This window comes from Manduca sexta, chromosome 9, assembly GCF_014839805.1.
Source record: "Manduca sexta isolate Smith_Timp_Sample1 chromosome 9, JHU_Msex_v1.0, whole genome shotgun sequence".
Classification (NCBI taxonomy): Eukaryota; Metazoa; Arthropoda; class Insecta; order Lepidoptera; family Sphingidae; genus Manduca; species Manduca sexta.
This window is the reverse complement of record NC_051123.1, coordinates 2724063-2739736: the sequence shown is the minus strand read 5'-3', so window position 1 is coordinate 2739736 and position 15674 is coordinate 2724063. Positions and strand designations below refer to the sequence as shown.

The following is a 15674-nucleotide window of genomic DNA, read 5'->3' as shown; positions in this document are numbered from 1 at the left end:
GCGGTATTACTCCGTGCGAGGTTAAAATCGATTACTATTTATAGACTAATGTGTTTGTTACTTATGTGACTTATTTACTGAAATTTAAATCGTTTAATTGTGGATTATAAAGCGAGCACGTTGTAGAAATAGACATGTCAATCTATTTATTAACATTTAATTAATTTCTCGTTTACTAAACGATACAAATTGGAAAACTCACGCCTATATTTTCGAAAGGATGGGCAGAAACCCAACTGCACGTCCCACTCTCGAGAACTTATTTATCAAACACAATATCATGGAAACCTCATGGAATAATGAAATAATTAATTAACAATAACTTGAAAAATATTTTTCACTCGTACAGACAGATCCCTCGTAGTTATTTTGGTTACGAAATAAGCAATTTAAATGCAGTCGTATTATTGCCAATAATAAAACTTCAAAGAGCGGCGTCGATAAGGTTTTTAATGTGATGCAATGGTAATTCGTATATACGTCTTATGAATCACTAATATCTGCATTTTTGGCGCGTGTGTTCACGTACTATTTTAGGAACGGACATGTCCGTCTGAGAACAATAACAGGGTAAAATTTCACGACGCTGGTGGCAATAGGGTACCGGACTCATTTTTGTTCTTTACTATTATCAAATATTTACATAATTATTAAAATCCGGTAAAAAATCAACAAGTTATAAGTCTTTGAATTTCGGTGGAAGGGGTAATTAACAAGAAACAGAAAAGAGACGAAATATCCACATGTGACGTCATCGGGAATTACGACGCGTGCGAAAAAAAAAAGAGATGAAGCGATATCCCCACATCGCGCCCACTCCTGCACGTTACAATATTTTAAATATGAATTACTCGCTCATTTTTAACCAATTTTTATGCAGTTTTCGCCGGAGTGCTCCTTTTTCGTATTATTAACCATTAAATTAAATATAAAATAATGTATAAAATCAAGCATAGGCCGGTCCCCTATTAAGATATTTAAGTATACAGTCATTTTGATATTGCGTTACTAAATGCAACCACATACTCGTCTTCACCTTTGCTGACATTGTGCCAAAAATCGTCCATTAATAACTAATATTTTCACCAAAAATCCTGGTTTTAGTTTTCAGATTTTTTTATCATTTTGTAGTTTAATGCGAATATGGAGTGTGCGTGGGTATTTTTGACTGAAAGTATGATGTTGCCACTGCAACTACAGTAGTAGTAGTGGCTTAAGGCCGCTTAAAATTAAAATTAAGTACTTTTCTTTAATATTTATTTTGTTCAAAATTTACACTTTTTTATTTTACATCTACGGCTCAAGTAATTTATTAGAAAGTGCTATTTCCAAGTAGATAAGTATGTTGTTTCATTTAGCAACGCGATGTCAAATTGACCCTGTATAACAAGGGATTATGGGAATTAAGGGAAACATTATCTTATCCTCGAGGCTTTTTATATCTAAGGTACAAGTATGCAAAGGAACAAAATTACTTTCAATCAACCAATTATAACACGATATTTCTCAATTTACACATGAAGGCACTGCGCCTAACTGTCGCGTTCCAGAATTACCTGTGTATGTCCGGTTCCAAACAACCGCCCCGTATATCTTATTGTGTCAACTCTCCAGGAAGAATCATTTTCCATCATTGTTTCTCTACACTACTCTACTTACCATCAGGTGCAGTGAAATCTGACATAACCGTATAAAATATAATTAAATTCTTTTTCAAATTTCAATTCAAATGTTTTATTAATAAAATCATTGCGTACATCATAATAGTCGAATGTCACAAATAAAATTGAATGAGGGTAACAAATAAACTAAATTCTGTTCGTTCAACGATCTCTACTGTGGTGTAGCGAAGCTTGAAGGCATTATCGTGTTGTCAGCTAATGAAAATTTTCCGGGATATCTTATTTTCATAAAAATAAAAAGTAGATACAGTCTGATCTCTTGGAATAGGGTATTTTGACTATGATTGATTGAGTTCATTTTTTTGTATGGAAAAGCAATTAGTACAAGAAAGAAATCCTTCTGTAAAATCAGCATTAAAATTCGATAAGAAATGAGGCAGTAATTGAAATTTCAAATATTGCTACGTACAGTATTGGGCGTGGAGTAGGGATATCGTTCCATCTCTTACTTCCACTTGCATCGTAATGCCGCGTGACATCGGGCAAAGTGATATTGGGTTTTTATCCTCAGTATCAAAGTCAGGAATCTGTGCCAGATATGGCGAAAGGCTCACCCCCTATCATATCATGAGATATCCGTACACATACTGGAAAGTGGGTGCACATGTTACGCCTCTGCCTTCCCCTTCTGCATTAAAATGCCTAAATGAGTGACAGTGTTTTCATAAGAAATATATAAAACTGTAATTTTATTTATAATGTAGCTTATATATTTTTTATTGCAATTTCACGCCAAAATCCCCGGAAAACATAGTTTCAACGCAGCATCCCGAATCATAATTCTCCCGCGCGCCATTTCCCATTCCTGCACGTCGAGCCATCACACAAACTGCCTCGCCAGTCGCGTTCATTGTGCTGCATCGTAAAGCTCACAAATATAAAATAAGAAAAGATACATATTAAGTACATAAGTATTTGTTTAGATTTTATTGTTTGTAACATTTCCTTGTGCATATTTAATTGAATAAAATATATGTAGTGGTATGTAACGCACCATATGTATGTTAAGTAGTGTATTGTGGTAATTAGTAATAAATCGGTACTCAAGAAGGAATGCCTTTAATGCCAACGCTACGTTAACCCTATTACATATATCTGGCGTTTGGTCGCGGTACCGGGTTGAAGTCTGTGGGATTCAAAGTAACTCACAGTACTCAAATAAAATATAGGCATAGCTTCTCACTTCACTCACCATTAGGTGCATTGGGGTAACTATATCGTGCACATATAAAAAAAATTGACTAAAGTAAGGGATATGTAATGTACTATGTATAACGTTAACTGTAAAACAAAAAAGCAAAAACGGCAGCCCCAACGCTGGTTTTTATTTCCCTGGCCAGGTTAAATTTAAAACTACTTTCGTATTTAGGAAATTTCACTCCCAGCCAACGGGCATGAACAAATAACAAATCCAAAAAGGATTTAACACATCACACGCTCAACCGGCTATCAGGTCCAGCGGAGCGGGTGAACCCTTAAACCGGTCGTAAAGTACGGCGCCATATCGGCACCGGTCACAACCGGTTATACCCGTGCCAGATAATCCGGGTAAGAGCCGTAAACGGACCATATCACGCCGGGAAACTTGACGGGCTTCATGGTAATTTTGTTAGGGGACTTTGTATTAACTTTGAAATGTTTGGCCAAGATGTGAGGGGAAAGGTCGAAAATTCTAGACTATTATGTATTGTACAATCGGCCAGATAAGTCCCTGTACAAATTTAAGACTGCAATTCGCTTATACATTTTTGTGTTCTCACAAAAATAAAATAAAAAGCGTTTGCTATACTTTACAAAGAAAAGTGTTTTAATTAAACTTATGTATAGGTGATTTGAAATTTTAAATATTTCACCTGTTATTATGGCTGACTGTTCTATGTATATGTTATAATTCGACATCGGATTATATGCACTATCAAAATGCCAAAATATGCATGCAAATATGCACTAAAAAGGGTGATATATGCACAATAAAAAAACATTTATAAATAGAATTTACGTTTATTTATAATTTATAATATAAGTTATAAATGCTCCAGAAAACCTAGAATAATATAACTGCAATAAGAGCAATATTTTTTTCTATTGAAGGATCCTCAAATGCCAGCTGGCTTGAATTAATACAATGGCATCTGATCTGTAAAATGTTCTAACTACTTCTTCTATGGCATCAAATTTCTCAGCATAAAACAATATAGCTTTTAACCAAGTTCCCCATCGTGTTAATATTGGTTCTGGGGATAGTGCAGCATTTGGTAGTTTCTCTTTATATGCTTGTACTCGTGATGGTGCTTTTAAAAACACTTTTGTTGTAGAAGAAATCAATTTATTTATTATGTCGAACTCATTTCTGATTTCTTCCGACAGTTGATGTAATCCGTGGGCTATGCAGGTGACGCAGGTGGGCTAAGCAATTTTGTGTTAAATACTTTTAGAGCTTGACCAGCTTTTCCATATATGGCACACCGTCAGAAATAAAAACACATGACATAAGCACTGTTAATGAAAATGTAGCAAAATATGCAATAATGCTATAAAAATAGAAATATACCTATGCATTTGCATATGCAAATATGCAAATACATATAATCCGATGCCTAGTTATAATGGATATGCCGAAAGATAAAGCACATAAAGCTGTTGGTCCTACGCCTGATCTTTCTCCGGTCATGTCGGATTGCCGTCTGACCGGACTATGAGAGTGAAGGAACACAGAGTGCATCTGTGTTTTGCGCACATACTTGTGCACTATTACATATCTTGCATACTTGGCTGATCTTCATTGAGATTGGCCGCTGTGGCCAAAATTCGTTTAGGAAGGAATAAAATCAATATTGGATACGTATTCCGGATCGGGTAAACTGGGTTCTTCTGCACTGTGTCAGCCTGAAGTCTGGATTCATGCAAATTAAAAGTCAACAGTCTTGAGTCTTGCACTCTATGGGACCCAACATAACAAAACACATGATAATACAACAGAGAAAGCAAAATGCGTTATGCTGTTCATTCTATACAACCTTCATTACAAAAATCTAACGAAGCAAAAACGTAAGGCATTATTATAATCAGTGGTAACAAGGAGCAGCGAGTCAGTCGTACGTCATCAAATCAACTGATTTCAAAGTGAATCGCTGACTTTTGCCCCGGGATTCATGAAGGGGAATCCAAATGAGAAATCTATAATTACTAACGGTGATCAACGCCTCGTCAATTATTAATATCATATTTGGCTAAAAACTCTTTACTTACGCAGGCATTGTTCTAAGAGAAAATATTTCAATTTGCATTTGTATATTAGCATTAATGTTAAAACATGCGATTAAATGGAGTTTGGAGCACTACTATAAATTAAATTTAGTTAATTGCTTTAAAATATGATACATTTTTGTATTACCATAAAATGTTGCTAAAAATTACAAAGTTTTAAGACTAATCAAGGTCTACTTCCGTACGCTTTGGAAACTTAAACCTAGCTTCAAGGGCGTCGCTGCTGTGGATTGTTTTAGGTCTCAACCCTGTGAAAAGTAACAAAGGATCTCACCTACCAAAAAAATAATCGGAGCCAATCTTTACTAGCCCTGAGGGGAGAGGCTGTTGTTTACACCTAGCCCTTTGGTTATCTACCTATGCCAGTGCCAAACAAAAAAACATTTTAATCCTTATTTACGTCCTTCACCATTAAAAGTTAAATCTATCCAATTACCTCTAAGTCCGTGTAATAGCCTTTAATCCCGTAACAACCCACACGCATCACTAGTTCCCGGGCCAATCCCGTATCCCGGAACGCGATGAAGTTTAGTCATAAAAGTGCCGTCTCATTACTTTATTGCGCATTAAGTTATATTAATGGGAGATAATATTTATGATTCCCGAGTGAGCTTGGCAAAATGGAATGGTTGGAATTAATAGATTTTTAGGAGCATTTTGACCTGATTCGAGTTTAAAATTACATTTTTATGTCGTTTGCCTGATAGTAACAGAAGATGCGCCATATTGCAATTCAGAGAATCTACTTCGTACCACTTTAGTACGCCTATCACCCTGAAAATGGGATATTTCGTCTCATATTTCCACTATTTAGTATTTTAGATGTTCATTACCAACAACAATACTTCTCGACAAATGAATCGTTTATTCGTATGCCTTTCTGCAATAAATAAATCTTGGGGAAATGGCGTAAACAACGACAATCATTTTTAAATGAACAAAACGCATTATAATGTGAGTAAAGATGAAAGAAAGAATGTTTATGAATGTAATGGGATCGTCTGTTCGTTTTAAAACTAATGCTCTAAGCGTTTCGGTATTTTTTAAGAACCACTTGTATTTGAATTACATTTATTTATATTTATCTAGCAATGGCGAACTAGAAATTATGTATTACAATAAATTTGTGCGCCGTTTCATACTTGGAAATGTCTGCAGAATATTATAATATAAAAAACCGGGATAAAATCCGTAAACATATGTCTATTTCAATATTTAAAACTTGTGTGAAGTGTCACAAACTGTAAACTTGTATTATGTTTCATCCTGGAAAGGCAAAGTGACTAGTATACTTAGACTTAATGGTAAGTACTTACTACTTACTAATAACAGCATCCTAAATATAATCTACCGATAGAAACATTGTGTTCCTCCACATTGCCAGAATAATTTCAAATTTTTGATATTGATCTAGTCATTGTAAAATTTTCACCATATTGTGCTCCGTCGAAGATCCAGTATGTGTACGATTTTTTTTTAATTGACTTTAAAATTGTAGGACTCTATGCTTCAGTGGCGAAGGGTTCAATCAAGAGTCAAAATCCAACTATCATTAGAACGATTTCCAGAGCGCATTTATACATATTAATACCTATATGTTGTTGGGTTACCTTTCTGAAAATTTCATCCTTCGCCACTACTACAATAAACACTGACCAAACTTCACATTCCATTTTACAATTCTACAAGTTCTACTTAAAATAAAACCGGGTCAAAACAAGTCATGAACACGGTAAAGGGTTGTTTGAGGCTCTTTGAGGCGTGGCAGAAAACTATTCGGTGCGAGCGACAAAGTTGTGCGATCGCAGTCGGCTAATTCGCCCAAGTTGCTCTCAAGTCGACGTCTGGCCCATCAGCGTAATTAACCGGTTTATTAGCTCAATTGGTGGGGGTTTGGGGGGTTAGCAGAGCAGGACGTTATAATTATATTTATTTATTGTACTCGTAATATTATGTATCCGTATTTTTTTAACGTAGGGTAAATATGTACCTAATGACGAATGAGTTAAAAATTACATATACATGAATACAAAAATTCTAATGTTTCATTTTTATAAACAGTATCTTATATAACAATAGTTTATTGTAATGATAAAATTATATTTGATCTGATAAATTCAGGAAGAAATATGATAAATCATCTTCATTTCTTACCTAGATAATTGCATTATAATAATTAATTATTTATTAATTGTCCTCCAGGAGCGAGCAATCATACAACCGCACAGTGCAATCAGTATCAGGCGCGGGCGCACTGTCAGTGCCGTGGTGCGCGAGCGAGGCGCGTGCGACGCTGCCCGCCGCGCTCAGCGTCGCCGGCATACCAGCGCTAGTCATCGCGGACGCTGCCGGAAAGATCCTCACCGCGAATGGCAGGCATCACCTCGCTGGGGATCCACTTGGTCTGGTAAGGAGTTTTTATAGACTAGATGAGGATGGTCAAGGTGGGGGGGAAGAGACGCGCTGGGCGAAGGAAAAAATCGTGGCTGAGAATCATCTGGGAGTGGACCGGTATCACTCCGTTCTGTCTGGCCAATGATAAAGAGAAACACAAAAAGCTGACAGCTAATCTTCAACAATGAAGAGGCACTTAAAGAAGAGCAGAAGAAGGAGAGGATGAAGCTTACTCGTCTGTCTGCAAGCATCTTGAGTCCATAAACAATTACAACCAAAACTGACACTGGGCTCGTCACTCTGAGGCATTAGATGTGGGAGGCATTTGATCTTGTCTCATAATTACATTCGCTATAAAACCTTCACCCACAATAGTACACAACCAAACATCCAAATCCAAAAAAACAAGCGAGGTCCCCATACTTAACCCCAAACTTGACTTATTGCACACCAAAGGCTTGCACTTAAAATCTGTTCAAATAGATTGAAATAGTTAAACTACGAAGAATCACCTAACTTATCTACATTTAGATAGTGCCAAAATGTAGTATTTGTCTGTATTACAGAATTTCCCGTGGGGACAGCGCGCGGTGTCGGTGCTCACAGAGCAGGCTCTGTTGAAGATGGCGCGACATCCTGCCGTCGTGCTGTTTATTGGTAGGTGATCTTTGCGATCTGAACTTGTAAATGAACTGCTCAAAACAACAATAAAAAACCAATTGTATTTTTTTCTCTCTTCTCTTTGTCATATAATTGTCTTTACCTTAAACTGATTTTGAAAAGAGCAACACCAGAGTTTTCTTGCCCGTTCTTCTCTGGTGAGAACTGCTTTCCGAACTGGTGGTAGAGTTAATATTGACGAAATCTAAAAAATTTATAACATATTACAGATTCAAATAAATCATTTCATTTCACTTCATTTTGTACTATCAAACAGCTTAAAAATCTGGCTTTAAAAGTTTAAATCGAGAGTAATTGTGATAATGATGGGTCATCAATCATAGTTTTAATTGTAGGTCAGTGACGAAGAGTGAGATTTTTCGCAAGGTGACCCGACACAACATAAATTAGGTGTAAATGTAGTCTGCAACTCGTTCTAATGATAATTAGATTTTACATAAATTTCGAAAGGGAAGCGGAAGGGACTGGTAGGAATGGCAACTAATGAAGAAACATACATATCTGAGAATTCTCAGTAAGAATTATTATGGTTAACATGTAAAGTCTGTGAGCTAGCATTAGGACAGCTTGCTGACCACAAGACTAAGGCCTAAATCATATCCGTAATAGAGGACACTTGTGATGTGTTCGCACTTGTTTTGTTTAAAAGAATAACCTGAAACTTACTCTTCATTATTAACCTAAACTTCTAAAATTCCAGACGACGAAGATTCAGAAATAGAATTCGCTGAATCAGTACTGACACCATCAGCCGAATCATACTACGAGGAATGCAGCATCCAGTACCCCGGCTTCTGCCCCTACCAGAACTCCTCGGACGACGAGACCATGGACTTCGACTACCCCACCACCAAGAACAGCAGGATGAAGAAGAAAACTTTCAAACACGTGATGTTTTACATCGGCATTGACGGAACAGACAGCGCGGATATGTTAAGAGAGCATATTTGTTTAGACGATGCTGTTCCCTTGCTAACAGCCATCGATTTCCCCAAACAGAAGATGGTCACCATGAAGTATGGTGACGAGATCACCACCGACTCAGTTCAGAATTTTGTTGATGCGTATCTCAGCGGTAATGCGGATTTCAAACCGTTGAAACCTTATAGTGATAGGTGTTAGAACAGTCAGTAGTCTTTCGTAGAATAGATATAGAGTTCAAGTTTCTTGTTTTCTCTCATCTACCTTCTCGCTTCGGTTTTATATATCCGTTTTAACCGCAAAAATCAATATACCGTCTATTTTATATTCGCTCTCACCAACATCAAATACAATTTTGATCTAACGGTAGTTAATTCAGCATGTGTAGGCTATGAACCGTGATATTTTTGGTTCCATTTCTTATAGGCCAAAAAAATGCTAAGAAAAGCTATTCAATTAAAAAAATCGTTAATTGTCCGTAAGTAATCCTTATGGCGTGGTATTAGTTTGACTTTCATGGGTATTCCCGCTGTCCCAGTTTATTTCCGTCAGGCTAATTGCGACAACGTTACTAGCCTCTGCATATCTTGTAGGACATAGCTACAGGTCACACATGTTATTTTATGCCATCATGAGCAGCCAGAAACGTAGAAAGTATTTCCTCTGAATATTAATATTAACTCATATTTGACATGAATTACAGCAAAATAATATACAAAAAAGTAAATAACGATGAATAAATAAATACACACTGTATCTAATTGTGCATGCCCTGTGAAACATCAGCTGTTACACGTTCAATGAACCGACAAACTATCGATTCGCCAAACTTTTCTGTTATTATATAGGTGTTTCATATACTAAACTTCTCAGATTATAAATTCGATACAATAAAGACGTTTAATGCAGATGTGTTAATTTTGTATTTTACCACCATTTTTAATTATATTCCGCCATTTTAAATTTTATCCCGCCATTTTTAATTACCATAAAATATGAGTAATTTTTATTTGCAATTTTTAATAGAAATTGACGATAATTATTCTAAAACTCCACGTCTACATTTTCAATGCAAAAAGGGTAGCGTGTTGTGCAGGTAAAATTTAAAGCTAGAAAAAACTAATACAGCATTGCGTCACCCTTGGGAAATTTACCCGCCAACGTAGTCGTTAACAGTAGCTAACTGCAAGATTTTTTATATTTACCGAAGTTTTACGTAAACTTTTCTAGAATATTTATTATAGCATCGGTATGTTGCAATTTTGTTTATACCTAATGCAATAACTACCTGCATTTATCTTTTCTCGTATATCAATTTGGGATACGTCATAATGTTGATAATAATTAATGAATTAGCAAAATACAAAGTTAAATTTTTTGTTGTTTTTTTTTCTACTGTCGAAATTAAAATATTGTTTTTTTTTTATAAAACACTTTTCCAGTATTTTATTAACTTAATGATATTATGTATTTTAATTATTGCGGCAATTTTGTAGTAAAGAATAAAAATATAAAATTTTGAAGTTAGTAACATTAAAAAAATGTACTTCATGCAGTTTTTATGTGCATTTTCTTCGACGAAAAAATATTTTAGAAAAACATTTAAATTAATTTATTGACTAGTACTTATTCTTGTACAATTTTTTTTACCTAAATTAATATTAGCGTAGTGTTTTAGTAGAATTAGCATTTGTACTAATTTGTAACTATTGGAGCAGTAACTTTCGGCCATTATTTTGTAAAAAAAGTGTAGTTAAATAAGTTGTGATTTCTTGCACTTATTTTTATAAAGTTTGATGTCACAAATTAGTAATAAAACTATGCGTAAACCGTGTTTCCGTATTATTTTTCCTGTATTTTTTTTTATTTGCCATTTGAAACCTAGGTACCCAGGAATGCATTTGTAAGATTCACATCTCCAAGGTAAGTATAGGGATAACATATATTATGCATGACTAGGTGTTGCTCGTGGCTTTGCTCGCGTGTAAAGCCTTTCCTCCTACAAAAGTCCTAAATCAAGCGATCCCAAGGACCGTCAATAAGACGTCAGCGCCATCTGTTTAAAAAATCAGATCAAACATTTCAAAATTCGCCACAGAAGCAAATTACACGCAATAAAAATAAGCCAATTATGTCAATCTAGAAGAAGTCCTAGATAGTATAGACCAAGGTCTATCCGAGTGAACAATACCCTCCCTCCCTAAGTCTTTAAATGATCCTGGATTTACTTAACAAACATCCAAAACTTACACAATTTTATAAGTAAAAAAGATAGATACGAAATTATAAGTTAACGACGATATAAGTGAAATAAATATATTAGAACCCGTATTCCCACCAATTCATAGGATCATTATAGCATACCCAAAACAGAGCAACTGGGCTTTTTATTCAACGCCCCAACCCAACATACTCCCTACACAACGTACAAATGATAGGCGCGGAAACGAATCCACGACCTCACATTTCTCGGTCTGCGACTCACTCTGCCACGAAACCATGAAAATATAAAAAAAAACATCAACTATTTGATTACAACTAATGAAAATAGTTGTTGAGTCATTTTACCAAGACACCCTGGAATTATTATCCAACTACTTCGTAAATAGCTAAACACCGATGTTAAGCCCGTATCAAAGAAAGCGTTACTATCAAACAATACATATTTGAATTAAAAATCTATCCTGATGATGTCATGAATGCTACTGCTATTGCTCATGCTTTACCTGATTGGCCGAATTATTTACGATGTTATCCCTAAAAAAAGTACGTTTCTTACTCACTTTTTATTTGAAAAATGAAACATGTTAAAAAATAAACTAAATGAAAAATGAAACATGTTATAAAATAAAAATACAGAAAAATATGTATTCAAAATAGAAAATGTTAAAATAAATAATAAATACCTTCTCTTTATACATATTTCTTACTAAAAATAAATATGTATAAAGCTCACATTTAAAACTTAATAATATTTATGTCTCTTTCTCAATTGCGTGGCAAATAACAGGAAAGAAAGAAATAATGAAAGTATCATGTTACATGGTAACACTGGCAAATGTATCTATACTCCGAGTCGAAACGTAAACGCAACTTGTAAAAAAGATAGAATTGACGCTAATATAACGAAGCCGCCATTATTGTAAAATAAAATTTTCAAAATACATTTCACGTGCTCAACTGGTTATTATTTGTTATAAATAGACGTTATAGTCACATATTTGTACAGAATGGCAGACAACGATGATCTCCTCGACTACGAAGATGAAGAGCAAGCAGATCAACAGACAGCCGATGGGGCGACAGAAGCGGCGCCAAAGAAAGAGGTTAAGGGCTCTTACGTATCAATACACAGTTCTGGCTTCAGAGATTTCCTACTAAAACCAGAAATATTACGAGCGATTGTCGATTGCGGTTTTGAGCACCCTTCAGAAGTACAGCATGAGTGTATACCACAAGCAGTATTGGGTATGGACATCCTGTGCCAAGCCAAGTCTGGTATGGGTAAGACGGCGGTGTTTGTGTTGGCGACGCTACAGCAGCTGGAACCTTCGGAGAACCATGTCTACGTGCTCGTCATGTGCCACACAAGAGAGCTGGCTTTTCAAATCAGCAAGGAATACGAGCGATTCTCCAAATACATGTCAGGAGTGAAAGTGTCGGTGTTTTTCGGCGGAATGCCCATACAGAAAGACGAGGAGGTCCTCAAGACGGCGTGCCCACACATCGTGGTTGGCACTCCGGGCAGAATTCTGGCATTAGTCAACAGTAAGAAGCTGAACCTGAAGCATTTAAAGCACTTCATACTGGACGAGTGCGACAAGATGCTGGAATCGCTGGACATGCGGCGTGACGTCCAGGAGATATTTAGGAACACACCACACGGCAAGCAGGTGATGATGTTCTCCGCCACGCTCAGCAAGGAGATCAGACCCGTCTGCAAAAAGTTCATGCAGGATCCCATGGAGGTTTACGTTGACGACGAGGCCAAGCTGACGCTGCATGGCTTGCAGCAACATTATGTGAAACTCAAAGAAAATGAGAAAAACAAGAAGCTGTTTGAACTTCTTGATGTGCTGGAGTTTAACCAAGTAGTAATATTTGTTAAGTCTGTACAACGCTGCATAGCTTTAGCACAACTATTGACTGACCAGAACTTCCCTGCAATAGGAATACATAGATCTATGACTCAGGACGAACGTCTGTCTCGCTACCAGCAGTTCAAGGACTTCCAGAAGAGGATATTGGTGGCTACAAACTTGTTTGGCCGAGGCATGGACATTGAGCGGTGAACATCGTTTTCAACTATGACATGCCTGAAGATTCTGACACTTACCTGCATCGCGTCGCCCGTGCCGGTCGCTTCGGTACTAAAGGTCTGGCCATAACAATGGTGTCGGACGAAAATGACGCCAAAATCCTGAACGAGGTCCAAGACCGTTTTGATGTCAACATCACGGAGCTCCCAGAAGAGATTGAATTGTCTACATACATTGAAGGCCGATAGATTTAAGTTCTAACACACCAATATGGTCAAATAGGTTATTTTTCACTTTTTGTAACAATACCAGTTTTGTCTTGTGGATTGATGTTTAGTTAAATCGAGCAAGTTATGTCCAAAACCTAACTCTAGGATAAAACAAATGACTGTCTTAAAATAAAGGCATTGTGATAACAAATATGTTTTATTTTTTATCTATTTACAAAATAGACAATAATTATCCTGATGTTATTGATTTCATAATTTGCCAAGCATTATAATCTCCCAAATAATATCTCAATTCAATTAGGTAAATGCTTTAACATACTTTTTTCTGCCTATGACCTTCCACTGCTGACCATAGGCCTAAAGATATCCAGGCCAACCTGTTAGAAGCAGCCTTCATCCAGCAGGGTCCATTGAACTTTATAATACACTACATAATACATCATTCAAAATAATATAGTATTCCTATTGACTTCTGTTAATGCAAACAAGCTTTATTTGATTATTTCTATGGTATATATAGTTGTATTATCTTTAGAATACCAAACAAACTTGCCCATAGTTCTTACCATGTTTATTGTTTAGGTATTATAGTCTAATATCAATAAGGCCATGTAAATTTTAATTTTTGATGACTACAGATAAATTGAATATAAATTGAGTTGAACACTATAGAAATATTACATATATAAAATTACTACTTAATCCACTTATTTAAGTTATTTGCCAATAATAACATTTTAAATATTAACAGTTATTATAGGTACTTAACAAGTATTTATTTATTACCAATCTATTTGGTTTCTCCTGCATTCTTATTTATCTCATTTTACTACATACTTACTATAAATGAAAAGAAAATTATATCAAATAAATTTTCACTAAATATGAAATACTTCTTTATATTTAACGGATATTACATTATCTCTCATTGGCAGTTATTAATATCTTGCATAGTGACTTTATACTTAAAAGAAAACATTGTAATGAGATATCTCAAGTCTCAAAATTGCTTTGTTCATTTACGTGCCGTTGTATTCTATATTACATTTTAAATTCCACGCGGAATTTTTATTACAAGACATTCATATAAAAGCGAAATGAAGCTATAAATCATTTAACAAGAACAGCGCCGGCTCAACGAAACTTGGCGCCCTAGGCAAAACATTGGAACGACGCCCATAAAAACACAACAAAAATACTAGGTACACCGATTAAAGAGTGACAAAACAAAACTCCGCAGAAACAAAACTGCGAATTCTGTACTTTTGAATAACCCGGAAATAGCATATTCAAAGATCAAAAACATTTTACTAGGTACTGGCATGGGTTCAGGTAATTAAAGCAAAGCAGATTATAAGTGTATTTTTAATCAAATAATTAGAGCATAGTCTTATGACACGATTCTGTTGCTAGGCTGTAGACATTAATTTATGAAAAATGAATTTTTCTTGCCTTCATTCTTGCAAATGTAGAAACCATTTCTTTTAAATCAATTGTTTCAGCAATTTCTTGCTCTATAGATAGAGTCGATAACCCCACAAGCCTTTCTTGAGTCATTGTGGACCGTAGATATGTTTTAATCAGTTTAAGTTTAGAAAAACTGCGCTCTCCACTGGCCACAGACACGGGAAGTGTGAGCAATACCCTTATTGCTGTTACTAAATTAGGTACGCTATCTAGAAGCCCATTTGCACAAATATAATTTAAAACGTCTTGTGGCGCAGTGTTATTTGGTACTCTTCTTGCAATAGCTTGTAATTCACTGCATAACTCAGTTGCATCAACATCCTTAGAGTTTCCATCACTAAGAGATTCTTCCAACTTTATGCAGTGTTCCAGAACAACTTTGGAAGTTTTATTTTGCATCTCATGAACGTTGTAGAGAAATCCAAACACATGACTAATATTTTTAGCTGATTAAATCTCTCATCAACTGAATTTACTGCGGTATCTAGCACAGCAAAATAAAAATTTATTTTGAACTGGTCTTTCGCATCACATATTGGCTCATCTTCCGCTTCATAGCTTAACTGTCTTTTCTTTGTTCTTAGGCGCACTGGCTTCGTTTCTGATGCGAATGATGCTTCAATATTCATTTCTTCTGATATTTCTTTAGCTTCTACTAGCATTTTTCTAATCCCAAATCACTTCTGCAGCTTTCAAGAAATGTTTTCGTTTTTAGAAGAGCATTTGTAACGGTATTGAGGTTAGATTCCTGGGATTGAAGAACTTTGCTAGTC

General features: G+C 35.6%; 2 protein-coding genes across 2 annotated transcripts in view; both read left to right on the top strand.

Annotated features, from left to right (window-relative positions):
* LOC115455681 (nucleoredoxin) overlaps nucleotides 1-9853 on the top strand; it is a 56826-nt gene extending 46973 nt beyond the window's left edge. Inside the window, exons 4-6 of the mRNA XM_030184345.2 lie at nucleotides 7152-7356; nucleotides 7910-8000; nucleotides 8725-9853. Coding sequence (XP_030040205.2) covers nucleotides 7152-7356; nucleotides 7910-8000; nucleotides 8725-9146 — 718 coding nt within the window. The 3' untranslated portion in view covers nucleotides 9147-9853. The remainder of the gene's footprint in view (nucleotides 1-7151; nucleotides 7357-7909; nucleotides 8001-8724) is intronic.
* Nucleotides 9854-12012: 2159 nt separating this feature from the next.
* On the top strand, nucleotides 12013-13624 carry LOC115455678 (ATP-dependent RNA helicase WM6). Its single transcript, XM_030184341.2, is given in 2 exon segments — nucleotides 12013-13232; nucleotides 13235-13624. Coding segments are annotated over 2 exon segments (1275 nt in total). The 5' UTR covers nucleotides 12013-12175; the 3' UTR covers nucleotides 13453-13624.
* The last annotated feature ends 2050 nt before the right edge of the window (nucleotides 13625-15674 follow it).